The following is a 27,475-nucleotide window of genomic DNA, read 5'->3' on the forward strand; positions in this document are numbered from 1 at the left end:
TTCACTCCTGCAGGACTGGTTGGCAGACTTTAGAGCATCCTCCCCAGAATCTGTGGCATCAGTGGAACAGTGCTTTTTGCCTCCTTGCATGACATTTGACCAGATGCGGACTCAACATTGTAACTATTACTTAGAGTACTCTGAAAGTAGACCAGTATCACCTTTTTCAACACTGTCAGATGCTGAGTATTCTGGATTTTGTCTAGAGGAATTGTTTGACCACAACAGACCAGATTCGCCAGATTCATTTACTTTACAGGTCCACGCCAAAGACTCAAGCGGACCTGTAACTGCTTCCCCACCATTGCCCCCTGCAAGACCTCTTACATATGCAGATGTTGTGCGGGGAATAACTCATGACAGAAAAGCAGATGCTTTGTTGGTCTGCAAACCATTTGAGTTTAAACCTATTTGGCCTCAGTCAGTGTTGGCAGAGAAGGAGTGCACTCACTCCTACGTAGAGGACTGGCTCACCGAGTTAAGACCACAGTCTTCCCAGTCAGGGGCGTCTGACACTCAGCGTAGGCCCCTCTCTCCTGACTCGCCTGTTCCTCAGTTCAGATCTGTCCATGTCGGTTACCATGGGGAGTTGTCAAGACAAAGGTCGTTTACACCACAGTCAACAATTTCCGACTGGGAAGGTACCGATTTGTGTCTGGAAACCCTGTTTGATGAGACCAGAGCAGAGTCGCGCAGTCAGTTTTATCAGACTTTGAACTTGATAAGTTATTTAACAGCAGGGCGTTGTCCCCGAATCAGTGTCATCAGATTTTGACTTTGGCTCCTGCAGGACTGGTTGGCAGACTTTAGAGCATCCTCCCCAGAATCAGTGGTATTCCAAAGTCAATGTAGGCCCCTCTCACCTGACTCACCTCTTCCTCAGTTCAGCCCCCCTCAAGTCGGTTACCATGGGGAGTTGTCAAGGCATAGATCCTTTACACCACAATCAGCATTTTCAGACTGGGAAGGTACTGATTTGTGTCTGGAAAGTCTGTTTGACGAAACCAGAGCAGAGTCCCCGCAATCAGTTTTATCAGACTTTGAACTTGATAAATTATTTAACAGCAGGGCGTTGTCCCCGGAATCAGTGTCTTCAGATTTTGACTTTTGGCTCCTGCAGGACTGGTTGGCAGACTTTAGAGCATCCTCCCCAGAATCAGTGGTATTCCAAAGTCAATGTAGGCCCCTCTCACCTGACTCACCTCTTCCTCAGTTCAGCCCCCCTCATGTGGGTTACCATGTTGAGTTGTCAAGGCACAGATCCTTTACACCACAATCAGCATTTTCAGATTGGGAAGGTACTGATTTGTGTCTGGAAAGTTTGTTTGACGAAACCAGAGCAGAGTCCCGCAGTCAGTTTTATCAGACTTTGAACTTGCTAAGTTTTTTAACAGCAGGGCGTTGTCCCTGAATCAGTGTCGTCAGATTTTGACTTTTGGCTCCTGCAGGACTGGTTGGCAGACTTTAGAGCATCTTCCCCAGAATCTGTGGCTTCAGTGGCCTCTCCTCGCATGACATTTGAACAGATGGACTCAACATTGTAACTATTACTTACAGTACTCCGATATTAGACCAGTATCACCTTTTCAACACTGTCAGATGTTGAGTATTCGGACTTTGTCTAGAGGAAATGTTTGATGACAACAGACCAGATTCGCCAGATTCACTTACTTTACAGGTCCACACCAAAGACACAAGCAGAACTGTAACTGCTTCCCCACCATTGCCCCCTGCAAGACCTCTTACATATGCAGATGTTGTGCGGGGCATAACACATGACAGAAAAGCAGATGCTTTGTTGGTCTGCAAACCCTTTGAGTTTAAACCTATTTGGTCTCGATCAGTGTTGGCAGAGAAGGATTGCACTCACTCCTACGTAGAGGACCGGCTCACCGAGTTAAGACCACAGTCTCCCCAGTCAGTGGCGTCTGACACTCAGCGTAGGCCCCTCTCTCCTGACTCGCCTGTTCCTCAGTTCAGATCTGTCCATGTCGGTTACCATGGGGAGTTGTCAAGGCAAAGGTCGTTTACACCACAGTCAACAATTTCTGACTGGGAAGGTACCGATATGTGTCTGGAAACCCTGTTTGATGAGACCAGAGCAGAGTCGCCGCAGTCAGTTTTGTCAGACTTTGAACTTGATAAGTTATTTAACAGCAGGGCGTTGTCCCCGGAATCGGTGTCATCAGATTTTGACTTTGGCTCCTGCAGGACTGCTTGGCAGACTTTAGAGCATCCTCCCAGAATCAGTGGTATTCCAAAGTCAATGTAGGCCCCTCTCACCTGACTCACCTCTTCCTCAGTTCAGCCCCCCTCATGTGGGTTACCATGTTGAGTTGTCAAGGCACAGATCCTTTACACCACAATCAGCATTTTCAGATTGGGAAGGTACTGATTTGTGTCTGGAAAGTTTGTTTGACGAAACCAGAGCAGAGTCCCCGCAATCAGTTTTATCAGACTTTGAACTTGCTAAGTTGTTTAACAGCAGGGCGTTGTCCCCTGAATCAGTGTCGTCAGATTTTGACTTTTGGCTCCTGCAGGACTGGTTGGCAGACTTTAGAGCATCTTCCCCAGAATCTGTGGCTTCAGTGGAGCAGTGCTCTTTGCCTCCTCGCATGACATTTGAACAGATGCGGACTCAACATTGTAACTATTACTTACAGTACTCCAATATTAGACCAGTATCACCTTTTTCAACACTGTCAGATGTTGAGTATTCCGGACTTTGTCTAGAGGAAATGTTTGATGACAACAGACCAGATTCGCCAGATTCACTTTACAGGTCCACACCAAAGACACAAGCAGAACCTGTAACTGCTTCCCCACCATTGCCCCCTGCAAGACCTCTTACATATGCAGATGTTGTGCGGGCATAACACATGACAGAAAAGCAGATGCTTTGTTGGTCTGCAAACCCTTTGAGTTTAAACCTATTTGGTCTCGATCAGTGTTGGCAGAGAAGGATTGCACTCACTCCTACGTAGAGGACTGGCTCACCGAGTTAAGACCACAGTCTCCCCAGTCAGTGGCGTCTGACACTCAGCGTAGGCCCCTCTCTCCTGACTCGCCTGTTCCTCAGTTCAGATCTGTCCATGTCGGTTACCATGGGGAGTTGTCAAGGCAAAGGTCGTTTACACCACAGTCAACAATTTCCGACTGGGAAGGTACCGATTTGTGTCTGGAAACCCTGTTTGATGAGACCAGAGCAGAGTCGCCGCAGTCAGTTTTGTCAGACTTTGAACTTGATAAGTTATTTAACAGCAGGGCGTTGTCCCCGGAATCGGTGTCATCAGATTTTGACTTTTGGCTCCTGCAGGACTGGTTGGCAGACTTTAGAGCATCCTCCCCAGAATCAGTGGTATTCCAAAGTCAATGTAGGCCCCTCTCACCTGACTCACCTCTTCCTCAGTTCAGCCCCCCTCATGTGGGTTACCATGTTGAGTTGTCAAGGCACAGATCCTTTACACCACAATCAGCATTTTCAGACTGGGAAGGTACTGATTTGTGTCTGGAAAGTTTGTTTGACGAAACCAGAGCAGAGTCCCCGCAATCAGTTTTATCAGACTTTGAACTTGATAAGTTGTTTAACAGCAGGGCGTTGTCCCCTGAATCAGTGTCGTCAGATTTTGACTTTTCGCTCCTCCGGGACTGGTTGGCAGACTTTAGAGCATCCTCCCCAGAATCAGTGGCTTCAGTGGAGCAGTGCTCTTTGCCTCCTCGCATGACATTTGACCAGATGCGGACTCAACATTGTAACTATTACTTACAGTACTCCAATAATAGACCAGTATCACCTTTTTCAACACTGTCAGATGATGAGTATTCCGGACTTTGTCTGGAGGAAATGTTTGATGACAGCAGACCAGATTCGCCAGATTCACTTTACTTTACAGGTCCACGCCAAAGACACAAGCGGACCTGTAACTGCTTCCCCACCATTGCCCCCTGCAAGACCTCTTACATATGCAGATGTTGTGCGGGGCATAACACATGACAGAAAAGCAGATGCTTTGTTGGTCTGCAAACCATTTGAGTTTAAACCTATTTGGCCTCAGTCAGTGTTGGCAGAGAAGGAGTGCACTCACTCCTACGTAGAGGACTGGCTCACCGAGTTAAGACCACAGTCTTCCCAGTCAGGGGCGTCTGACACTCAGCGTAGGCCCCTCTCTCCTGACTCGCCTGTTCCTCAGTTCAGATCTGTCCATGTCGGTTACCATGGGGAGTTGTCAAGGCAAAGGTCGTTTACACCACAGTCAACTATTTCCGACTGGGAAGGTACCGATTTGTGTCTGGAAACCCTGTTTGATGAGGCCAGAGCAGAGTCGCCGCAGTCAGTTTTATCAGACTTTGAACTTGATAAGTTATTTAACAGCAGGGCGTTGTCCCCGGAATCAGTGTCATCAGATTTTGACTTTTGGCTCCTGCAGGACTGGTTGGCAGACTTTAGAGCATCCTCCCAGAATCAGTGGTATTCCAAAGTCAATGTAGGCCCCTCTCTCCTGACTCACCTCTTCCTCAGTTCAGCCCCACTCAAGTTGGTTACCATGGGGAGTTGTCAAAGGCACAGATCCTTTACACCACAATCAGCATTTTCAGACTGGGAAGGTACTGATATGTGTCTGGAAACTCTGTTTGATGAGACCAGAGCAGAGTCCCCGCAATCAGTTTTATCAGACTTTGAACTTGATAAATTATTTAACAGCAGGGCGTTGTCCCCGGAATCAGTGTCGTCAGATTTTGACTTTTGGCTCCTGCAGGACTGGTTGGCAGACTTTAGAGCATGCTCCCCAGAATCAGTGGTATTCCAAAGTCAATATAGGCCCCTCTCACCTGACTCACCTCTTCCTCAGTTCAGCCCCCCTCATGTGGGTTACCATGTTGAGTTGTCAAGGCACAGATCCTTTACACCACAATCAGCATTTTCAGATTGGGAAGGTACTGATTTGTGTCTGGAAAGTCTGTTTGACGAAACCAGAGCAGAGTCCCGCATAATCAGTTTTATCAGACTTTGAACTTGCTAAGTTGTTTAACAGCAGGGCGTTGTCCCTGAATCAGTGTCGTCAGATTTTGACTTTCGCTCCTCCAGGACTGGTTGGCAGACTTTAGAGCATCTTCCCAGAATCAGTGGCTTCAGTGGAGCAGTGCTCTTTGCCTCCTCGCATGACATTTGACCAGATGCGGACTCAACATTGTAACTATTACTTACAGTACTCCAATAATAGACCAGTATCACCTTTTCAACACTGTCAGATGTTGAGTATTCCGGACTTTGTCTAGAGGAAATGTTTGATGACAACAGACCAGATTCGCCAGATTCACTTACTTTACAGGTCCACACCAAAGACACAAGCGGACCTGTAACTGCTTCCCCACCATTGCCCCCTGCAAGACCTCTTACATATGCAGATGTTGTGCGGGGAATAACACATGACAGAAAAGCAGATGCTTTGTTGGTCTGCAAACCATTTGAGTTTAAACCTATTTGGCCTCAGTCAGTGTTGGCAGAGAAGGAGTGCACTCCTACGTAGAGGACTGGCTCACCGAGTTAAGACCACAGTCTCCCCAGTCAGTGGCGTCTGACACTCAGCGTAGGCCCCTCTCTCCTGACTCGCCTGTTCCTCAGTTCAGATCTGTCCATGTCGGTTACCATGGGGAGTTGTCAAGGCAAAGGTCGTTTACACCACAGTCAACAATTTCCGACTGGGAAGGTACCGATTTGTGTCTGGAAACCCTGTTTGATGAGGCCAGAGCAGAGTCGCCGCAGTCAGTTTTATCAGACTTTGAACTTGATAAGTTATTTAACAGCAGGCGTTGTCCCCGAATCAGTGTCATCAGATTTTGACTTTTGGCTCCTGCAGGACTGCTTGGCAGACTTTAGAGCATCCTCCCAGAATCAGTGGTATTCCAAAGTCAATGTAGGCCCCTCTCTCCTGACTCACCTCTTCCTCAGTTCAGCCCCCCTCAAGTCGGTTACCATGGAGAGTTGTCAAAGCACAGATCCTTTACACCACAATCAGCATTTTCAGACTGGGAAGGTACTGATTTGTGTCTGGAAAGTCTGTTTGACGAAACCAGAGCAGAGTCCCCGCAATCAGTTTTATCAGACTTTGAACTTGATAAATTATTTAACAGCAGGGCGTTGTCCCCGGAATCAGTGTCTTCAGATTTTGACTTTTCGCTCCTGCAGGACTGGTTGGCTGACTTTAGAGCATCCTCTCCAGAATCAGTGGTATTCCAAAGTCAATGTAGGCCCCTCTCACCTGACTCACCTCTTCCTCAGTTCAGCCCCCCTCATGTGGGTTACCATGTTGAGTTGTCAAGGCACAGATCCTTTACACCACAATCAGCATTTTCAGACTGGGAAGGTACTGATTTGTGTCTGGAAAGTCTGTTTGATGAAACCAGAGCAGAGTCCCCGCAATCAGTTTTGTCAGACTTTGAACTTGATAAATTATTTAACAGCAGGGCGTTGTCCCCGGAATCAGTGTCTTCAGATTTTGGCTTTTCGCTCCTGCAGGACTGGTTGGCAGACTTTAGAGCATCTTCCCCAGAATCTGTAGCTTCAGTGGAGCAGTGCACTTTGCCTCCTCGCATGACATTTGACCAGATGCGGACTCAACATTGTAACTATTACTTACAGTACTCCAATAATAGACCAGTATCACCTTTTTCAACACTGTCAGATGTTGAGTATTCCGGACTTTGTCTAGAGGAAATGTTTGATGACAACAGACCAGATTCGCCAGATTCACTTACTTTACAGGTCCACACCAAAGACACAAGCGGACCTGTAACTGCTTCCCCACCATTGCCCCCTGCAAGACCTCTTACATATGCAGATGTTGTGCGGGGCATAACACATGACAGAAAAGCAGATGCTTTGTTGGTCTGCAAACCATTTGAGTTTAAACCTATTTGGCCTCAGTCAGTGTTGGCAGAGAAGGAGTGCACTCACTCCTACGTAGAGGACTGGCTCACCGAGTTAAGACCACAGTCTCCCCAGTCAGTGGCGTCTGACACTCAGCGTAGGCCCCTCTCTCCTGACTCGCCTGTTCCTCAGTTCAGATCTGTCCATGTCGGTTACCATGGGGAGTTGTCAAGGCAAAGGTCGTTTACACCACAGTCAACAATTTCCGACTGGGAAGGTACCGATATGTGTCTGGAAACCCTGTTTGATGAGGCCAGAGCAGAGTCGCCGCAGTCAGTTTTATCAGACTTTGAACTTGGTAAGTTATTTAACAGCAGGGCGTTGTCCCCGGAATCAGTGTCATCAGATTTTGACTTTTGGCTCCTGCAGGACTGGCTGGCAGACTTTCGAGCATCCTCCCCAGAATCAGTGGTATTCCAAAGTCAATGTAGGCCCCTCTCACCTGACTCACCTCTTCCTCAGTTCAGCCCCCCTCATGTGTGTTACCATGGGGAGTTGTCAAGGCAAAGGTCGTTTACACCACAGTCAACAATTTCCGACTGGGAAGGTACCGATTTGTGTCTGGAAACCCTGTTTGATGAGGCCAGAGCAGAGTCACCGCAGTCAGTTTTATCAGACTTTGAACTTGATAAGTTATTTAACAGCAGGGCGTTGTCCCCGGAATCAGTGTCATCAGATTTTGACTTTTGGCTCCTGCAGGACTGGTTGGCAGACTTTAGAGCATCCTCCCCAGAATCAGTGGTATTCCAAAGTCAATGTAGGCCCCTCTCTCCTGACTCACCTCTTCCTCAGTTCAGCCCCCCTCAAGTCGGTTACCATGGAGAGTTGTCAAAGCACAGATCCTTTACACCACAATCAGCATTTTCAGACTGGGAAGGTACTGATTTGTGTCTGGAAAGTCTGTTTGACGAAACCAGAGCAGAGTCCCCGCAATCAGTTTTATCAGACTTTGAACTTGATAAATTATTTAACAGCAGGGCGTTGTCCCCGGAATCAGTGTCTTCAGATTTTGACTTTTCGCTCCTGCAGGACTGGTTGGCTGACTTTAGAGCATCCTCCCCAGAATCAGTGGTATTCCAAAGTCAGTGTAGGCCCCTCTCACCTGACTCACCTCTTCCTCAGTTCAGCCCCCCTCATGTGTGTTACCATGTTGAGTTGTCAAGGCACAGATCCTTTACACCACAATCAGCATTTTCAGATTGGGAAGGTACCGATTTGTGTCTGGAAAGTCTGTTTGACGAAACCAGAGCAGAGTCCGCAATCAGTTTTATCAGACTTTGAACTTGCTAAGTTGTTTAACAGCAGGGCGTTGTCCCCTGAATCAGTGTCGTCAGATTTTGACTTTTCGCTCCTCCAGGACTGGTTGGCAGACTTTAGAGCATCTTCCCCAGAATCTGTGGCTTCAGTGGAGCAGTGCTCTTTGCCTCCTCGCATGACATTTGACCAGATGCGGACTCAACATTGTAACTATTACTTACAGTACTCCAATAATAGACCAGTATCACCTTTTTCAACACTGTCAGATGTTGAGTATTCCGGACTTTGTCTAGAGGAAATGTTTGATGACAACAGACCAGATTCGCCAGATTCACTTACTTTACAGGTCCACACCAAAGACACAAGCGGACCTGTAACTGCTTCCCCACCATTGCCCCCTGCAAGACCTCTTACATATGCAGATGTTGTGCGGGAATAACACATGACAGAAAAGCAGATGCTTTGTTGGTCTGCAAACCCTTTGAGTTTAAACCTATTTGGTCTCGATCAGTGTTGGCAGAGAAGGATTGCGCTCACTCCTACGTAGAGGACTGGCTCACCGAGTTAAGACTAAAGTCTCCCAGTCAGTGGTGTCTGACACTCAGCGTAGGCCCCTCTCTCCTGACTCGCCTGTTCCTCAGTTCAGATCTGTCCATGTCGGTTACCATGGGGAGTTGTCAAGACAAAGGTCGTTTACACCACAGTCAACAATTTCCGACTGGGAAGGTACCGATATGTGTCTGGAAACCCTGTTTGATGAGACCAGAGCAGAGTCGCCGCAGTCAGTTTTATCAGACTTTGAACTTGATAAGTTATTTAACAGCAGGGCGTTGTCCCCGGAATCAGTGTCATCAGATTTTGACTTTTGGCTCCTGCAGGACTGGTTGGCAGACTTTAGAGCATCCTCCCCAGAATCAGTGGTATTCCAAAGTCAATGTAGGCCCCTCTCACCTGACTCACCTCTTCCTCAGTTCAGCCCCCCTCATGTGTGTTACCATGTTGAGTTGTCAAGGCACAGATCCTTTACACCACAATCAGCATTTTCAGATTGGGAAGGTACCGATTTGTGTCTGGAAAGTTTGTTTGACGAAACCAGAGCAGAGTCCCCGCAATCAGTTTTATCAGACTTTGAACTTGCTAAGTTGTTTAACAGCAGGGCGTTGTCCCCTGAATCAGTGTCGTCAGATTTTGACTTTTCGCTCCTCCAGGACTGGTTGGCAGACTTTAGAGCATCCTCCCCAGAATCAGTGGCTTCAGTGGAGCAGTGCTTTTTGCCTCCTCGCATGACATTTGACCAGATGCGGACTCAACATTGTAACTATTACTTAGAGTACTCTGAAAGTAGACCAGTATCACCTTTTTCAACACTGTCAGATGCTGAGTATTCTGGATTTTGTCTAGAGGAATTGTTTGACCACAACAAACCAGATTCGCCAGATTCATTTACTTTACAGGTCCACGCCAAAGACACAAGCGGACCTGTAACTGCTTCCCACCATTGCCCCTGCAAGACCTCTTACATATGCAGATGTTGTGCGGGGCATAACACATGACAGAAAAGCAGATGCTTTGTTGGTCTGCAAACCATTTGAGTTTAAACCTATTTGGCCTCAGTCAGTGTTGGCAGAGAAGGAGTGCACTCACTCCTACGTAGAGGACTGGCTCACGAATTAAGACCACAGTCTCCCCAGTCAGGTGCGTCTGACACTCAGCGTAGGCCCCTCTCTCCTGACTCGCCTGTTCCTCAGTTCAGATCTGTCCATGTCGGTTACCATGGGGAGTTGTCAAGGCAAAGGTCGTTTACACCACAGTCAACAATTTCCGACTGGGAAGGTACCGATTTGTGTCTGGAAACCCTGTTTGATGAGACCAGAGCAGAGTCGCCGCAGTCAGTTTTATCAGACTTTGAACTTGATAAGTTATTTAACAGCAGGGCGTTGTCCCCGGAATCAGTGTCTTCAGATTTTGACTTTTCGCTCCTGCAGGACTGGTTGGCAGACTTTAGAGCATCCTCCCCAGAATCTGTGGCATCAGTGGAGCAGTGCTTTTTGCCTCCTTGCGTGACATTTGACCAGATGCGGACTCAACATTGTAACTATTACTTAGAGTACTCTGAAAGTAGACCAGTATCACCTTTTTCAACACTGTCAGATGCTGAGTATTCTGGATTTTGTCTAGAGGAATTGTTTGACCACAACAGACCAGATTCGCCAGATTCATTTACTTTACAGGTCCACACCAAAGACACAAGCGGACCTGTAACTGCTTCCCACCATTGCCCCTGCAAGACCTCTTACATATGCAGATGTTGTGCGGGGAATAACTCATGACAGAAAAGCAGATGCTTTGTTGGTCTGCAAACCATTTGAGTTTAAACCTATTTGGCCTCAGTCAGTGTTGGCAGAGAAGGAGTGCACTCACTCCTACGTAGAGGACTGGCTCACCGAGTTAAGACCACAGTCTCCCAGTCAGTGGCGCCTGACACTCAGCGTAGGCCCCTCTCCTGACTCGCCTGTTCCTCAGTTCAGATCTGTCCATGTCGGTTACCATGGGAGTTGTCAAGACAAAGGTCGTTTTACACCACAGTCAACAATTTCCGACTGGGAAGGTACCGATATGTGTCTGGAAACCCTGTTTGATGAGGCCAGAGCAGAGTCGCCGCAGTCAGTTTTATCAGACTTTGAACTTGGTAAGTTATTTAACAGCAGGGCGTTGTCCCCGGAATCAGTGTCATCAGATTTTGACTTTTGGCTCCTGCAGGACTGGTTGGCAGACTTTAGATCATCCTCGCGAGAATCAGTGGTCTTCCAAAGTCAATGTAGGCCCCTCTCTCCTGACTCACCTCTTCCTCAGTTCAGCCCCCCTCAAGTCGGTTACCATGGAGAGTTGTCAAAGCACAGATCCTTTACACCACAATCAGCATTTTCAGACTGGGAAGGTACTGATTTGTGTCTGGAAAGTCTGTTTGATTAAACCAGAGCAGAGTCCCGCAAATCAGTTTTATCAGACTTTGAACTTGATAAATTATTTAACAGTAGGGCGTTGTCCCCGGAATCAGTGTCTTCAGATTTTGACTTTTCGCTCCTGCAGGACTGGTTGGCAGACTTTAGAGCATGCTCCCCAGAATCAGTGGTATTCCAAAGTCAATATAGGCCCCTCTCACCTGACTCACCTCTTCCTCAGTTCAGCCCCCCTCATGTGGGTTACCATGTTGAGTTGTCAAGGCACAGATCCTTTACACCACAATCAGCATTTTCAGATTGGGAAGGTACTGATTTGTGTCTGGAAAGTCTGTTTGACGAAACCAGAGCAGAGTCCCCGCAATCAGTTTTATCAGACTTTGAACTTGCTAAGTTGTTTAACAGCAGGGCGTTGTCCCAGAATCAGTGTCGTCAGATTTTGACTTTTCGCTCCTCCAGGACTGGTTGGCAGACTTTAGAGCATCTTCCCCAGAATCTGTGGCTTCAGTGGAGCAGTGCTCTTTGCCTCCTCGCATGACATTTGACCAGATGCGGACTCAACATTGTAACTATTACTTACAGTACTCCAATAATAGACCAGTATCACCTTTTTCAACACTGTCAGATGTTGAGTATTCTGGACTTTGTCTGGAGGAAATGTTTGATGACAACAGACCAGATTCGCCAGATTCACTTACTTTACAGGTCCACACCAAAGACACAAGCGGACCTGTAACTGCTTCCCCACCATTGCCCCCTGCAAGACCTCTTACATATGCAGATGTTGTGCGGGGAATAACACATGACAGAAAAGCAGATGCTTTGTTGGTCTGCAAACCCTTTGAGTTTAAACCTATTTGGTCTCGATCAGTGTTGGCAGAGAAGGATTGCACTCACTCCTACGTAGAGGACTGGCTCACCGAGTTAAGACTACAGTCTCCCCAGTCAGTGGTGTCTGACACTCAGCGTAGGCCCCTCTCTCCTGACTCGCCTGTTCCTCAGTTCAGATCTGTCCATGTCGGTTACCATGGGGAGTTGTCAAGGCAAAGGTCGTTTACACCACAGTCAACAATTTCCGACTGGGAAGGTACCGATTTGTGTCTGGAAACCCTGTTTGATGAGACCAGAGCAGAGTCGCCGCAGTCAGTTTTATCAGACTTTGAACTTGATAAGTTATTTAACAGCAGGGCGTTGTCCCCGGAATCAGTGTCATCAGATTTTGACTTTTGGCTCCTGCAGGACTGGTTGGCAGACTTTAGAGCATCCTCTCCAGAATCAGTGGTATTCCAAAGTCAATGTAGGCCCCTCTCACCTGACTCACCTCTTCCTCAGTTCAGCCCCCCTCATGTGTGTTACCATGTTGAGTTGTCAAGGCACAGATCCTTTACACCACAATCAGCATTTTCAGACTGGGAAGGTACTGATTTGTGTCTGGAAAGTCTGTTTGACGAAACCAGAGCAGAGTCCCCGCAATCAGTTTTGTCAGACTTTGAACTTGATAAATTATTTAACAGCAGGGCGTTGTCCCCGGAATCAGTGTCTTCAGATTTTGACTTTTCGCTCCTCCAGGACTGGTTGGCAGACTTTAGAGCATCCTCCCCAGAATCTGTAGCTTCAGTGGAGCAGTGCACTTTGCCTCCTCGCATGACATTTGACCAGATGCGGACTCAACATTGTAACTATTACTTACAGTACTCCAATAATAGACCAGTATCACCTTTTTCAACACTGTCAGATGCTGAGTATTCTGGATTTTGTCTAGAGGAATTGTTTGACCACAACAGACCAGATTCGCCAGATTCATTTACTTTACAGGTCCACGCCAAAGACACAAGCGGACCTGTAACTGCTTCCCCACCATTGCCCCCTGCAAGACCTCTTACATATGCAGATGTTGTGCGGGGAATAACTCATGACAGAAAAGCAGATCCTTTGTTGGTCTGCAAACTATTTGAGTTTAAACCTATTTGGCCTCAGTCAGTGTTGGCAGAGAAGGAGTGCACTCACTCCTACGTAGAGGACTGGCTCACCGAGTTAAGACCACAGTCTCCCCAGTCAGTGGCGTCTGACACTCAGCGTAGGCCCCTCTCTCCTGACTCGCCTGTTCCTCAGTTCAGATCTGTCCATGTCGGTTACCATGGGGAGTTGTCAAGACAAAGGTCGTTTACACCACAGTCAACAATTTCCGACTGGGAAGGTACCGATTTGTGTCTGGAAACCCTGTTTGGTGAGACCAGAGCAGAGTCGCCACAGTCAGTTTTATCAGACTTTGAACTTGATAAGTTATTTAACAGCAGGGCGTTGTCCCCGGAATCAGTGTCATCAGATTTTGACTTTTGGCTCCTGCAGGACTGGTTGGCAGACTTTAGAGCATGCTCCCAGAATCAGTGGTATTCCAAAGTCAATGTAGGCCCCTCTCTCCTGACTCGCCTGTTCCTCAGTTCAGACCCCCCCATGTCGGTTACCATGTTGAGTTGTCAAGGCACAGATCCTTTACACCACACTCAGCAATTTCAGAGTGGGAAGGTACGGATTTGTGTCTGGAAAGAATGTTTGACGAAACCAGAGCAGAGTCCCCGCAATCAGTTTTGTCAGACTTTGAACTTGATAAATTATTTAACAGCAGGGCGTTGTCCCCGGAATCAGTGTCTTCAGATTTTGACTTTTCGCTCCTGCAGGACTGGTTGGCAGACTTTAGAGCATCCTCCCCAGAATCAGTGGTATTCCAAAGTCAATGTAGGCCCCTCTCACCTGACTCACCTCTTCCTCAGTTCAGCCCCCCTCAAGTCGGTTACCATGGAGAGTTGTCAAAGCACAGATCCTTTACACCACAATCAGCATTTTCAGACTGGGAAGGTACTGATTTGTGTCTGGAAAGTTTGTTTGACGAAACCAGAGCAGAGTCCCCGCAATCAGTTTTATCAGACTTTGAACTTGATAAGTTATTTAACAGCAGGGCGTTGTCCCCGGAATCAGTGTCATCAGATTTTGACTTTTGGCTCCTGCAGGACTGGTTGGCTGACTTTAGAGCATCCTCCCCAGAATCAGTGGTATTCCAAAGTCAATGTAGGCCCCTCTCACCTGACTCACCTCTTCCTCAGTTCAGCCCCCCTCATGTGTGTTACCATGTTGAGTTGTCAAGGCACAGATCCTTTACACCACAATCAGCATTTTCAGATTGGGAAGGTACCGATTTGTGTCTGGAAAGTCTGTTTGACGAAACCAGAGCAGAGTCCCCGCAATCAGTTTTGTCAGACTTTAAACTTGATAAATTATTTAACAGCAGGGCGTTGTCCCCAGAATCAGTGGTATTCCAAAGTCAATGTAGGCCCCTCTCACCTGACTCACCTCTTCCTCAGTTCAGCCCCCCTCATGTGGGTTACCATGTTGAGTTGTCAAGGCACAGATCCTTTACACCACAATCAGCATTTTCGGATTGGGAAGGTACCGATTTGTGTCTGGAAAGTTTGTTTGACGAAACCAGAGCAGAGTCCCCGCAATCAGTTTTATCAGACTTTGAACTTGATAAGTTGTTTAACAGCAGGGCGTTGTCCCTGAATCAGTGTCGTCAGATTTTGACTTTCGCTCCTCCGCAGGACTGGTTGGCAGACTTTAGAGCATCCTCCCCAGAATCAGTGGCTTCAGTGGAGCAGTGCTCTTGCCTCCTCGCATGACATTTGACCAGATGCGGACTCAACATTGTAACTATTACTTACAGTACTCCAATAATAGACCAGTATCACCTTTTTCAACACTGTCAGATGTTGAGTATTCCGGACTTTGTCTGGAGGAAATGTTTGATGACAGCAGACCAGATTCGCCAGATTCACTTACTTTACAGGTCCACACCAAAGACACAAGCGGACCTGTAACTGCTTCCCACCATTGCCCCCTGCAAGACCTCTTACATATGCAGATGTTGTGCGGGGAATAACACATGACAGAAAAGCAGATGCTTTGTTGGTCTGCAAACCCTTTGAGTTTAAACCTATTTGGTCTCGATCAGTGTTGGCAGAGAAGGATTGCGCTCACTCCTACGTAGAGGACTGGCTCACCGAATTAAGACCACAGTCTTCCCAGTCAGGTGCGTCTGACACTCAGCGTAGGCCCCTCTCTCCTGACTCGCCTGTTCCTCAGTTCAGATCTGTCCATGTCGGTTACCATGGGGAGTTGTCAAGGCACAGATCCTTTACACCACAATCAGCATTTTCAGACTGGGAAGGTACCGATTTGTGTCTGGAAAGTTTGTTTGACGAAACCAGAGCAGAGTCCCCGCAATCAGTTTTATCAGACTTTGAACTTGCTAAGTTGTTTAACAGCAGGGCGTTGTCCCCTGAATCAGTGTCTTCAGATTTTGACTTTTCGCTCCTGCAGGACTGGTTGGCAGACTTTAGAGCATCTTCCCCAGAATCTGTGGCTTCAGTGGAGCAGTGCTCTTTGCCTCCTCGCATGACATTTGACCAGATGCGGACTCAACATTGTAACTATTACTTACAGTACTCCAATAATAGACCAGTATCACCTTTTTCAACACTGTCAGATGTTGAGTATTCCGGACTTTGTCTAGAGGAAATGTTTGATGACAACAGACCAGATTCACCAGATTCACTTACTTTACAGGTCCACACCAAAGACACAAGCAGAACTGTAACTGCTTCCCCACCATTGCCCCCTGCAAGACCTCTTACATATGCAGATGTTGTGCGGGGAATAACACATGACAGAAAAGCAGATGCTTTGTTGGTCTGCAAACCCTTTGAGTTTAAACCTATTTGGTCTCGATCAGTGTTGGCAGAGAAGGATTGCACTCACTCCTACGTAGAGGACTGGCTCACCGAGTTAAGACCACAGTCTCCCCAGTCAGTGGCGTCTGACACTCAGCGTAGGCCCCTCTCTCCTGACTCGCCTGTTCCTCAGTTCAGATCTGTCCATGTCGGTTACCATGGGGAGTTGTCAAGGCAAAGGTCGTTTACACCACAGACAACAATTTCCGACTGGGAAGGTACCGATATGTGTCTGGAAACCCTGTTTGATGAGACCAGAGCAGAGTCGCCGCAGTCAGTTATGTCAGACTTTGAACTTGATAAGTTATTTAACAGCAGGGCGTTGTCCCCGGAATCAGTGTCATCAGATTTTGACTTTTGGCTCCTGCAGGACTGGTTGGCTGACTTTAGAGCATCCTCCCCAGAATCAGTGGTATTCCAAAGTCAATGTAGGCCCCTCTCACCTGACTCACCTCTTCCTCAGTTCAGCCCCCCTCATGTGGGTTACCATGTTGAGTTGTCAAGGCACAGATCCTTTACACCACAATCAGCATTTTCGGATTGGGAAGGTACCGATTTGTGTCTGGAAAGTTTGTTTGACGAAACCAGAGCAGAGTCCCCGCAATCAGTTTTATCAGACTTTGAACTTGATAAGTTGTTTAACAGCAGGGCGTTGTCCCCTGAATCAGTGTCGTCAGATTTTGACTTTCGCTCCTCCGCAGGACTGGTTGGCAGACTTTAGAGCATCCTCCCCAGAATCAGTGGCTTCAGTGGAGCAGTGCTCTTTGCCTCCTCGCATGACATTTGACCAGATGCGGACTCAACATTGTAACTATTACTTACAGTACTCCAATAATAGACCAGTATCACCTTTTTCAACACTGTCAGATGTTGAGTATTCCGGACTTTGTCTGGAGGAAATGTTTGATGACAGCAGACCAGATTCGCCAGATTCACTTACTTTACAGGTCCACACCAAAGACACAAGCGGACCTGTAACTGCTTCCCCACCATTGCCCCCTGCAAGACCTCTTACATATGCAGATGTTGTGCGGGGCATAACACATGACAGAAAAGCAGATGCTTTGTTGGTCTGCAAACCATTTGAGTTTAAACCTATTTGGCCTCAGTCAGTGTTGGCAGAGAAGGAGTGCACTCACTCCTACGTGAGGACTGGCTCACCGAGTTAAGACCACAGTCTCCCCAGTCAGGTCGTCTGACACTCAGCGTAGGCCTCTCTCCTGACTCGCCTGTTCCTCAGTTCAGATCTGTCCATGTCGGTTACCATGGGGAGTTGTCAAGGCAAAGGTCGTTTACACCACAGTCAACAATTTCCGACTGGGAAGGTACCGATATGTGTCTGGAAACCCTGTTTGATGAGGCCAGAGCAGAGTCGCATGATCAGTTTTATCAGACTTTGAACTTGGTAAGTTATTTAACAGCAGGGCGTTGTCCCCGGAATCAGTGTCATCAGATTTTGACTTTTGGCTCCTGCAGGACTGGCTGGCAGACTTTCGAGCATCCTCCCCAGAATCAGTGGTATTCCAAAGTCAATGTAGGCCCCTCTCACCTGACTCACCTCTTCCTCAGTTCAGCCCCCCTCAAGTCGGTTACCATGGAGAGTTGTCAAAGCACAGATCCTTTACACCACAATCAGCATTTTCAGACTGGGAAGGTACTGATTTGTGTCTGGAAAGTTTGTTTGTGAAACCAGAGCAGAGTCCGCAATCAGTTTTATCAGACTTTGAACTTGATAAGTTATTTAACAGCAGGGCGTTGTCCCGGAATCAGTGTCATCAGATTTTGACTTTTGGCTCCTGCAGGACTGGTTGGCTGACTTTAGAGCATCCTCCCCAGAATCAGTGGTATTCCAAAGTCAATGTAGGCCCCTCTCACCTGACTCACCTCTTCCTCAGTTCAGCCCCCCTCAAGTCGGTTACCATGGGGAGTTGTCAAGGCACAGATCCTTTACACCACAATCAGCATTTTCAGACTGGGAAGGTACTGATTTGTGTCTGGAAAGTCTGTTTGACGAAACCAGAGCAGAGTCCCCGCAATCAGTTTTATCAGACTTTGAACTTGATAAATTATTTAACAGCAGGGCGTTGTCCCCGGAATCAGTGTCTTCAGATTTTGACTTTTCGCTCCTGCAGGACTGGTTGGCTGACTTTAGAGCATCCTCCCCAGAATCAGTGGTATTCCAAAGTCAATGTAGGCCCCTCTCACCTGACTCACCTCTTCCTCAGTTCAGCCCCCCTCATGTGGGTTACCATGTTGAGTTGTCAAGGCACAGATCCTTTACACCACAATCAGCATTTCCGACTGGGAAGGTACCGATTTGTGTCTGGAAAGTTTGTTTGATGAAACCAGAGCAGAGTCCCGCAATCAGTTTTATCAGACTTTGAACTTGATAAGTTGTTTAACAGCAGGGCGTTGTCCCTGAATCAGTGTCGTCAGATTTTGACTTTCGCTCCTGCAGGGACTGGTTGGCAGACTTTAGAGCATCCTCCCCAGAATCAGTGGCTTCAGTGGAGCAGTGCTCTTTGCCTCCTCGCATGACATTTGACCAGATGCGGACTCAACATTGTAACTATTACTTACAGTACTCAATAATAGACCAGTATCACCTTTTCAACACTGTCAGATGTTGAGTATTCGGACTTTGTCTGGAGGAAATGTTTGATGACAGCAGACCAGATTCGCCAGATTCACTTACTTTACAGGTCCACACCAAAGACACAAGCGGACCTGTAACTGCTTCCCCACCATTGCCCCCTGCAAGACCTCTTACATATGCAGATGTTGTGCGGGAATAACACATGACAGAAAAGCAGATGCTTTGTTGGTCTGCAAACCCTTTGAGTTTAAACCTATTTGGTCTCGATCAGTGTTGGCAGAGAAGGATTGCGCTCACTCCTACGTAGAGGACTGGCTCACCGAATTAAGACCACAGTCTTCCCAGTCAGGTGCGTCTGACACTCAGCGTAGGCCCCTCTCTCCTGACTCGCCTGTTCCTCAGTTCAGATCTGTCCATGTCGGTTACCATGGGGAGTTGTCAAGGCACAGATCCTTTACACCACAATCAGCATTTTCAGACTGGGAAGGTACCGATTTATGTCTGGAAAGTTCTGTTTGATGAAACCAGAGCAGAGTCCCGCAATCAGTTTTATCAGACTTTGAACTTGATAAATTATTTAACAGCAGGGCGTTGTCCCCGGAATCAGTGTCTTCAGATTTTGACTTTTGGCTCCTGCAGGACTGGTTGGCAGACTTTAGAGCATCTTCCCCAGAATCTGTGACTTCATTTGAGCAGTGCTCTTTGCCTCCTCACATGAGATTTGACCAGATGCAGACTCAACATTGTAACTTTTACTTACAGTACTCCAATAATAGACCAGTATCACCTTTTCAACACTGTCAGATGTTGAGTATTCCGGACTTTGTCTAGAGAAATGTTTGATGACAACAGACCAGATTCACCAGATTCACTTACTTTACAGGTCCACACCAAAGACACAAGCAGACCTGTAACTGCTTTCCCACCATTGCCCCTGCAAGACCTCTTACATATGCAGATGTTGTGCGGGGAATAACACATGACAGAAAAGCAGATGCTTTGTTGGTCTGCAAACCATTTGAGTTTAAACCTATTTGGCCTCAGTCAGTGTTGGCAGAGAAGGAGTGCACTCACTCCTACGTAGAGGACTGGCTCACCGAATTAAGACCACAGTCTTCCCAGTCAGGTGCGTCTGACACTCAGCGTAGGCCCCTCTCTCCTGACTCGCCTGTTCCTCAGTTCAGATCTGTCCATGTCGGTTACCATGGGGAGTTGTCAAGGCAAAGGTCGTTTACACCACAGTCAACAATTTCCGACTGGGAAGGTACCGATTTGTGTCTGGAAACCCTGTTTGATGAGACCAGAGCAGAGTCGCCGCAGTCAGTTTTATCAGACTTTGAACTTGATAAGTTATTTAACAGCAGGGCGTTGTCCCCGGAATCATTGTCATCAGATTTTGACTTTTGGCTCCTGCAGGACTGGTTGGCAGACTTTAGAGCATCCTCCCCAGAATCAGTGGTATTCCAAAGTCAATGTAGGCCCCTCTCACCTGACTCACCTCTTCCTCAGTTCAGCCCCCCTCAAGTCGGTTACCATGGGGAGTTGTCAAGGCAAAGGTCGTTTACACCACAGTCAACAATTTCCGACTGGGAAGGTACCGATATGTGTCTGGAAACCCTGTTTGATGAGACCAGAGCAGAGTCGCCGCAGTCAGTTTTATCAGACTTTGAACTTGATAAGTTGTTTAACAGCAGGGCGTTGTCCCCGGAATCAGTGTCATCAGATTTTGACTTTTGGCTCCTGCAGGACTGGTTGGCAGACTTTAGAGCATCCTCCCCAGAATCTGTGGCATCAGTGGAGCAGTACTTTTTGCCTCCTCGCATGACATTTGACCAGATGCGGACTCAACATTGTAACTATTACTTACAGTACTCCAATAATAGACCAGTATCACCTTTTTCAACACTGTCAGATGCTGAGTATTCTGGATTTTGTCTAGAGAAATTGTTTGACCACAACAGACCAGATTCACCAGATTCATTTACTTTACAGGTCCACGCCAAAGACACCAGCGGACCTGTAACTGCTTCCCCACCATTGTCCCCTGCAAGACCTCTTACATATGCAGATGTTGTGCGGGGCATAACACATGACAGAAAAGCAGATGCTTTGTTGGTCTGCAAACCCTTTGAGTTTAAACCTATTTGGTCTCGATCAGTGTTGGCAGAGAAGGATTGCACTCACTCCTACGTAGAGGACTGGCTCACCGAGTTAAGACCACAGTCTCCCCAGTCAGTGGCGTCTGACACTCAGTGTAGGCCCCTCTCCTGACTCGCCTGTTCCTCAGTTCAGATCTGTCCATGTCGGTTACCATGGGGAGTTGTCAAGGCAAAGGTCGTTTACACCACAGTCAACAATTTCCGACTGGGAAGGTACCGATATGTGTCTGGAAACCCTGTTTGATGAGACCAGAGCAGAGTCGCCGCAGTCAGTTTTATCAGACTTTGAACTTGATAAGTTATTTAACAGCAGGGCGTTGTCCCCGGAATCAGTGTCATCAGATTTTGACTTTTGGCTCCTGCAGGACTGGTTGGCAGACTTTAGAGCATCCTCCCAGAATCAGTGGTATTCCAAAGTCAATGTAGGCCCCTCTCACCTGACTCACCTCTTCCTCAGTTCAGCCCCTCAAGTCGGTTACCATGGGAGTTGTCAAGGCAAAGGTCGTTTACACCACAGTCAGCATTTTCAGACTGGGAAGGTACTGATTTGTGTCTGGAAAGTCTGTTTGACGAAACCAGAGCAGAGTCCCCGCAATCAGTTTTGTCAGACTTTGAACTTGATAAATTATTTAACAGCAGGGCGTTGTCCCCAGAATCAGTGGTATTCCAACGTCAATGTAGGCCCCTCTCACCTGACTCACCTCTTCCTCAGTTCAGCCCCCCTCAAGTCGGTTACTATGGGGAGTTGTCAAGGCACAGATCCTTTACACCACAATCAGCATTTTCAGACTGGGAAGGTACTGATTTGTGTCTGGAAAGTTTGTTTGACGAAACCAGAGCAGAGTCCCCGCAATCAGTTTTATCAGACTTTGAACTTGCTAAGTTGTTTAACAGCAGGGCGTTGTCCCCTGAATCAGTGTTGTCAGATTTTGACTTTTCGCTCCTGCAGGACTGGTTGGCAGACTTTAGAGCATCCTCCCCAGAATCTGTGGCATCAGTGGAGCAGTACTTTTTGCCTCCTCGCATGACATTTGACCAGATGCGGACTCAACATTGTAACTATTACTTACAGTACTCAATAATAGACCAGTATCACCTTTTTCAACACTGTCAGATGCTGAGTATTCTGGATTTTGTCTAGAGGAATTGTTTGACCACAACAGACCAGATTCACCAGATTCATTTACTTTACAGGTCCACGCCAAAGACACCAGCGGACCTGTAACTGCTTTCCCACCATTGCCCCCTGCAAGACCTCTTACATATGCAGATGTTGTGCGGGGAAAAACACATGACAGAAAAGCAGATGCTTTGTTGGTCTGCAAACCATTTGAGTTTAAACCTATTTGGCCTCAGTCAGTGTTGGCAGAGAAGGAGTGCACTCACTCCTACGTAGAGGACTGGCTCACCGAATTAAGACCACAGTCTTCCCAGTCAGGGCGTCTGACACTCAGCGTAGGCCCCTCTCTCCTGACTCGCCTGTTCCTCAGTTCAGATCTGTCCATGTCGGTTACCATGGGAGTTGTCAAGGCAAAGGTCGTTTACACCACAGTCAACAATTTCCGACTGGGAAGGTACCGATTTGTGTCTGGAAAGTCTGTTTGACGAAACCAGAGCAGAGTCGCAATCAGTTTTATCAGACTTTGAACTTGATAAGTTATTTAACAGCAGGGCGTTGTCCCCTGAATCATTGTCATCAGATTTTGACTTTTGGCTCCTGCAGGACTGGTTGGCAGACTTTAGAGCATCCTCCCCAGAATCAGTGGTATTCCAAAGTCAATGTAGGCCCCTCTCACCTGACTCACCTCTTCCTCAGTTCAGCCCCCCTCAAGTCGGTTACCATGGGGAGTTGTCAAGGCAAAGGTCGTTTACACCACAGTCAACAATTTCCGACTGGGAAGGTACCGATATGTGTCTGGAAACCCTGTTTGATGAGACCAGAGCAGAGTCGCCGCAGTCAGTTTTATCAGACTTTGAACTTGATAAGTTGTTTAACAGCAGGGCGTTGTCCCCGGAATCAGTGTCATCAGATTTTGACTTTTGGCTCCTGCAGGACTGGTTGGCAGACTTTAGAGCATCCTCCCCAGAATCACTGGTATTCCAAAGTCAATGTAGGCCCCTCTCACCTGACTCACCTCTTCCTCAGTTCAGCCCCCCTCATGTGTGTTACCATGTTGAGTTGTCAAGGCACAGATCCTTTACACCACAATCAGCATTTTCAGACTGGGAAGGTACTGATTTGTGTCTGGAACGTCTGTTTGACGAAACCAGAGCAGAGTCCCCGCAATCAGTTTTGTCAGACTTTGAACTTGATGAATTATTTAACAGCAGGGCGTTGTCCCCGGAATCAGTGTCATCAGATTTTGACTTTTGGCTCCTGCAGGACTGGTTGGCAGACTTTAGAGCATCCTCCCCAGAATCAGTGGCTTCAGTGGAGCAGTGCTCTTTGCCTCCTCGCATGACATTTGACCAGATGACTCAACATTGTAACTATTACTTACAGTACTCCAATAATAGACCAGTATCACCTTTTTCAACACTGTCAGATGCTGAGTATTCTGGATTTTGTCTAGAGAAATTGTTTGACCACAACAGACCAGATTCACCAGATTCATTTACTTTACAGGTCCACGCCAAAGACACCAGCGGACCTGTAACTGCTTCCCCACCATTGTCCCCTGCAAGACCTCTTACATATGCAGATGTTGTGCGGGGCATAACACATGACAGAAAAGCAGATGCTTTGTTGGTCTGCAAACCCTTTGAGTTTAAACCTATTTGGTCTCGATCAGTGTTGGCAGAGAAGGATTGCACTCACTCCTACGTAGAGGACTGGCTCACCGAGTTAAGACCACAGTCTCCCCAGTCAGTGGCGTCTGACACTCAGTGTAGGCCCCTCTCTCCTGACTCGCCTGTTCCTCAGTTCAGATCTGTCCATGTCGGTTACCATGGGGAGTTGTCAAGGCAAAGGTCGTTTACACCACAGTCAACAATTTCCGACTGGGAAGGTACCGATATGTGTCTGGAAACCCTGTTTGATGAGACCAGAGCAGAGTCGCAGCAGACAGTTTTATCAGACTTTGAACTTGATAAGTTATTTAACAGCAGGGCGTTGTCCCCGAATCAGTGTCATCAGATTTTGACTTTTGGCTCCTGCAGGACTGGTTGGCAGACTTTAGAGCATCCTCCCCAGAATCAGTGGTATTCCAAAGTCAATGTAGGCCCCTCTCACCTGACTCACCTCTTCCTCAGTTCAGCCCCCCTCAAGTCGGTTACCATGGGGAGTTGTCAAGGCAAAGGTCGTTTACACCACAGTCAGCATTTTCAGACTGGGAAGGTACTGATTTGTGTCTGGAAAGTCTGTTTGACGAAACCAGAGCAGAGTCCCCGCAATCAGTTTTGTCAGACTTTGAACTTGATAAATTATTTAACAGCAGGGCGTTGTCCCCAGAATCAGTGGTATTCCAACGTCAATGTAGGCCCCTCTCACCTGACTCACCTCTTCCTCAGTTCAGCCCCCCTCAAGTCGGTTACTATGGGGAGTTGTCAAGGCACAGATCCTTTACACCACAATCAGCATTTTCAGACTGGGAAGGTACTGATTTGTGTCTGGAAAGTCTGTTTGACGAAACCAGAGCAGAGTCCCCGCAATCAGTTTTATCAGACTTTGAACTTGATAAGTTGTTTAACAGCAGGGCGTTGTCCCCTGAATCAGTGTTGTCAGATTTTGACTTTTCGCTCCTGCAGGACTGGTTGGCAGACTTTAGAGCATCCTCCCCAGAATCTGTGGCATCAGTGGAGCAGTACTTAATGCCTCCTCGCATGACATTTGACCAGATGCGGACTCAACATTGTAACTATTACTTACAGTACTCCAATAATAGACCAGTATCACCTTTTTCAACACTGTCAGATGCTGAGTATTCTGGATTTTGTCTAGAGGAATTGTTTGACCACAACAGACCAGATTCACCAGATTCATTTACTTTACAGGTCCACGCCAAAGACACCAGCGGACCTGTAACTGCTTTCCACCATTGCCCCTGCAAGACCTCTTACATATGCAGATGTTGTGCGTGAAAAACACATGACAGAAAAGCAGATGCTTTGTTGGTCTGCAAACCATTTGAGTTTAAACCTATTTGGCCTCAGTCAGTGTTGGCAGAGAAGGAGTGCACTCACTCCTACGTAGAGGACTGGCTCACCGAATTAAGACCACAGTCTTCCCAGTCAGGTGCGTCTGACACTCAGCGTAGGCCCCTCTCTCCTGACTCGCCTGTTCCTCAGTTCAGATCTGTCCATGTCGGTTACCATGGGGAGTTGTCAAGGCAAAGGTCGTTTTACACCACAGTCAACAATTTCCGACTGGGAAGGTACCGATTTGTGTCTGGAAACCCTGTTTGATGAGACCAGAGCAGAGTCGCAATCAGTTTTATCAGACTTTGAACTTGATAAGTTATTTAACAGCAGGGCGTTGTCCCGGAATCATTGTCATCAGATTTTGACTTTGGCTCCTGCAGGACTGGTTGGCAGACTTTAGAGCATCCTCCCAGAATCAGTGGTATTCCAAAGTCAATGTAGGCCCCTCTCACCTGACTCACCTCTTCCTCAGTTCAGCCCCCCTCAAGTGTGTTACCATGGTGAGTTGTCAAGGCACAGATCCTTTACACCACAATCATCAATTTCCGACTGGGAAGGTACCGATATGTGTCTGGAAACCCTGTTTGATGAGACCAGAGCAGAGTCGCCGCAGTCAGTTTTATCAGACTTTGAACTTGATAAGTTATTTAACAGCAGGGCGTTGTCCCCGGAATCAGTGTCATCAGATTTTGACTTTTGGCTCCTGCAGGACTGGTTGGCAGACTTTAGAGCATCCTCCCCAGAATCAGTGGTATTCCAAAGTCAATGTAGGCCCCTCTCACCTGACTCACCTCTTCCTCAGTTCAGCCCCCCTCATGTGTGTTACCATGTTGAGTTGTCAAGGCACAGATCCTTTACACCACAATCAGCATTTTCAGACTGGGAAGGTACTGATTTGTGTCTGGAAAGTCTGTTTGATGAAACCAGAGCAGAGTCCCCGCAATCAGTTTTGTCAGACTTTGAACTTGATGAATTATTTAACAGCAGGGCGTTGTCCCCGGAATCAGTGTCATCAGATTTTGACTTTTGGCTCCTGCAGGACTGGTTGGCAGACTTTAGAGCATCCTCCCCAGAATCTGTGGCATCAGTGGAGCAGTACTTTTTGCCTCCTCGCATGACATTTGACCAGATGCGGACTCAACATTGTAACTATTACTTACAGTACTCCAATAATAGACCAGTATCACCTTTTTCAACACTGTCAGATGCTGAGTATTCTGGATTTTGTCTAGAGAAATTGTTTGACCACAACAGACCAGATTCACCAGATTCATTTACTTTACAGGTCCACGCCAAAGACACCAGCGGACCTGTAACTGCTTCCCCACCATTGCCCCCTGCAAGACCTCTTACATATTCAGTTGTTTTGCTGTGAATAACACATGACAGAAAAGCAGATGCTTTGTTGGTCTGCAAACCATTTGAGTTTAAACCTATTTGGCCTCAGTCAGTGTTGGCAGAGAAGGAGTGCACTCACTCCTACGTAGAGGACTGGCTCACCGAATTAAGACCACAGTCTTCCCAGTCAGGTGCGTCTGACACTCAGCGTAGGCCCCTCTCTCCTGACTCGCCTGTTCCTCAGTTCAGATCTGTCCATGTCGGTTACCATGGGGAGTTGTCAAGGCAAAGGTCGTTTACACCACAGTCAGCATTTTCAGACTGGGAAGGTACTGATTTGTGTCTGGAAAGTCTGTTTGACGATACCAGAGCAGAGTCGCATGATCAGTTTTATCAGACTTTGAACTTGATAAATTATTTAACAGCAGGGCGTTGTCACCGGAATCAGTGTCATCAGATTTTGACTTTTGGCTCCTGCAGGACTGGTTGGCAGACTTTAGAGCATCCTCCCCAGAATCAGTGGTATTCCAAAGTCAATGTAGGCCCCTCTCACCTGACTCACCTCTTCCTCAGTTCAGCCCCCCTCATGTGGGTTACCATGTTGAGTTGTCAAGGCACAGATCCTTTACACCACAATCAGCATTTTCAGATTGGGAAGGTACTGATTTGTGTCTGGAAAGTCTGTTTGACGAAACCAGAGCAGAGTCCCCGCAATCAGTTTTATCAGACTTTGAACTTGATAAGTTATTTAACAGCAGGGCGTTGTCCCCTGAATCAGTGTCTTCAGATTTTGACTTTTCGCTCCTCCAGGACTGGTTGGCAGACTTTAGAGCATCTTCCCAGAATCTGTAGCTTCAGTGGAGCAGTGCTCTTTGCCTCCTCGCATGACATTTGACCAGATGCGGACTCAACATTGTAACTATTACTTACAGTACTCCAATAATAGACCAGTATCACCTTTTTCAACACTGTCAGATGTTGAGTATTCTGGACTTTGTCTGGAGGAAATGTTTGATGACAGCAGACCAGATTCGCCAGATTCACTTGCTTTACAGGTCCACACCAAAGACACAAGCGGACCTGTAACTGCTTCCCCACCATTGCCCCCTGCAAGACCTCTTACATATGCAGATGTTGTGCGGGGAATAACACATGACAGAAAAGCAGATGCTTTGTTGGTCTGCAAACCATTTGAGTTTAAACCTATTTGGCCTCAGTCAGTGTTGGCAGAGAAGGAGTGCACTCACTCCTACGTAGAGGACTGGCTCACCGAGTTAAGACCACAGTCTCCCCAGTCAGTGGCGTCTGACACT

The 27,475-nt window shown here is 47.4% G+C and overlaps 2 protein-coding genes and 2 long non-coding RNA genes across 5 annotated transcripts; 3 read left to right on the forward strand and 1 right to left on the reverse strand.

Annotated features, from left to right (window-relative positions):
- The first annotated feature begins 811 nt into the window (after positions 1-811).
- On the forward strand, positions 812-27,014 carry LOC125883970 (uncharacterized). Its single transcript, XM_049568662.1, has 5 exons — positions 812-1,298; positions 6,036-6,763; positions 15,766-16,147; positions 25,382-25,711; positions 26,821-27,014. Exons 2-5 carry the CDS (start codon positions 6,593-6,595, stop codon positions 27,012-27,014), a joined length of 1,077 nt encoding a protein of 358 aa, XP_049424619.1. The 5' UTR covers positions 812-1,298; positions 6,036-6,592.
- On the forward strand, positions 11,291-14,644 carry LOC125886481 (uncharacterized). The gene is made up of 3 exons (XR_007449033.1): positions 11,291-11,453; positions 14,002-14,331; positions 14,590-14,644. It is a non-coding gene; the product is annotated as an uncharacterized LOC125886481 (long non-coding RNA).
- On the reverse strand, positions 16,645-22,112 carry LOC125886480 (uncharacterized). 2 transcript variants are annotated; one of them, XR_007449031.1, is made up of 3 exons: positions 21,781-22,112; positions 19,469-20,419; positions 16,645-16,937 (listed from the first exon to the last, which is right to left on the reverse strand). It is a non-coding gene; the product is annotated as an uncharacterized LOC125886480 (long non-coding RNA). The 2 variants fall into 2 exon arrangements; XR_007449032.1 differs by lacking the exon at positions 16,645-16,937 and adding an exon at positions 18,573-18,692.
- LOC125886467 (uncharacterized) lies at positions 19,718-24,520 on the forward strand. The gene is made up of 3 exons (XM_049572711.1): positions 19,718-20,081; positions 21,186-21,481; positions 24,022-24,520. The coding sequence occupies exons 1-3, from the start codon at positions 19,718-19,720 to the stop codon at positions 24,493-24,495; spliced, it is 1,134 nt and encodes a 377-aa protein (XP_049428668.1). The 3' UTR covers positions 24,496-24,520.
- Positions 27,015-27,475: the final 461 nt, after the last annotated feature.

Source organism: Epinephelus fuscoguttatus, linkage group LG3 (genome assembly GCF_011397635.1).
Source record: "Epinephelus fuscoguttatus linkage group LG3, E.fuscoguttatus.final_Chr_v1".
In the NCBI taxonomy this organism is placed as follows: Eukaryota; Metazoa; Chordata; class Actinopteri; order Perciformes; family Serranidae; genus Epinephelus; species Epinephelus fuscoguttatus.

Excerpts from the sequence above, each read along its gene's own strand:
- LOC125883970 (XM_049568662.1), top strand. The coding sequence starts at position 6,593 with ATGACATTTGACCAGATGCGGACTCAACATTGTAACTATTACTTACAG. Across the intron at positions 16,148-25,381 it reads AACAATTTCCGACTGGGAAG|GTACCGATATGTGTCTGGAA; the intron begins GTACCGATATGT and ends CCGACTGGGAAG. Across the intron at positions 25,712-26,820 it reads AGCATTTTCAGACTGGGAAG|GTACTGATTTGTGTCTGGAA; the intron begins GTACTGATTTGT and ends CAGATTGGGAAG.
- LOC125886467 (XM_049572711.1), top strand. The coding sequence starts at position 19,718 with ATGTCGGTTACCATGGGGAGTTGTCAAGGCAAAGGTCGTTTACACCAC. Across the intron at positions 20,082-21,185 it reads GGGGAGTTGTCAAGGCAAAG|GTCGTTTACACCACAGTCAG; the intron begins GTCGTTTACACC and ends GTCAAGGCAAAG. Across the intron at positions 21,482-24,021 it reads AGCATTTTCAGACTGGGAAG|GTACTGATTTGTGTCTGGAA; the intron begins GTACTGATTTGT and ends CAGACTGGGAAG.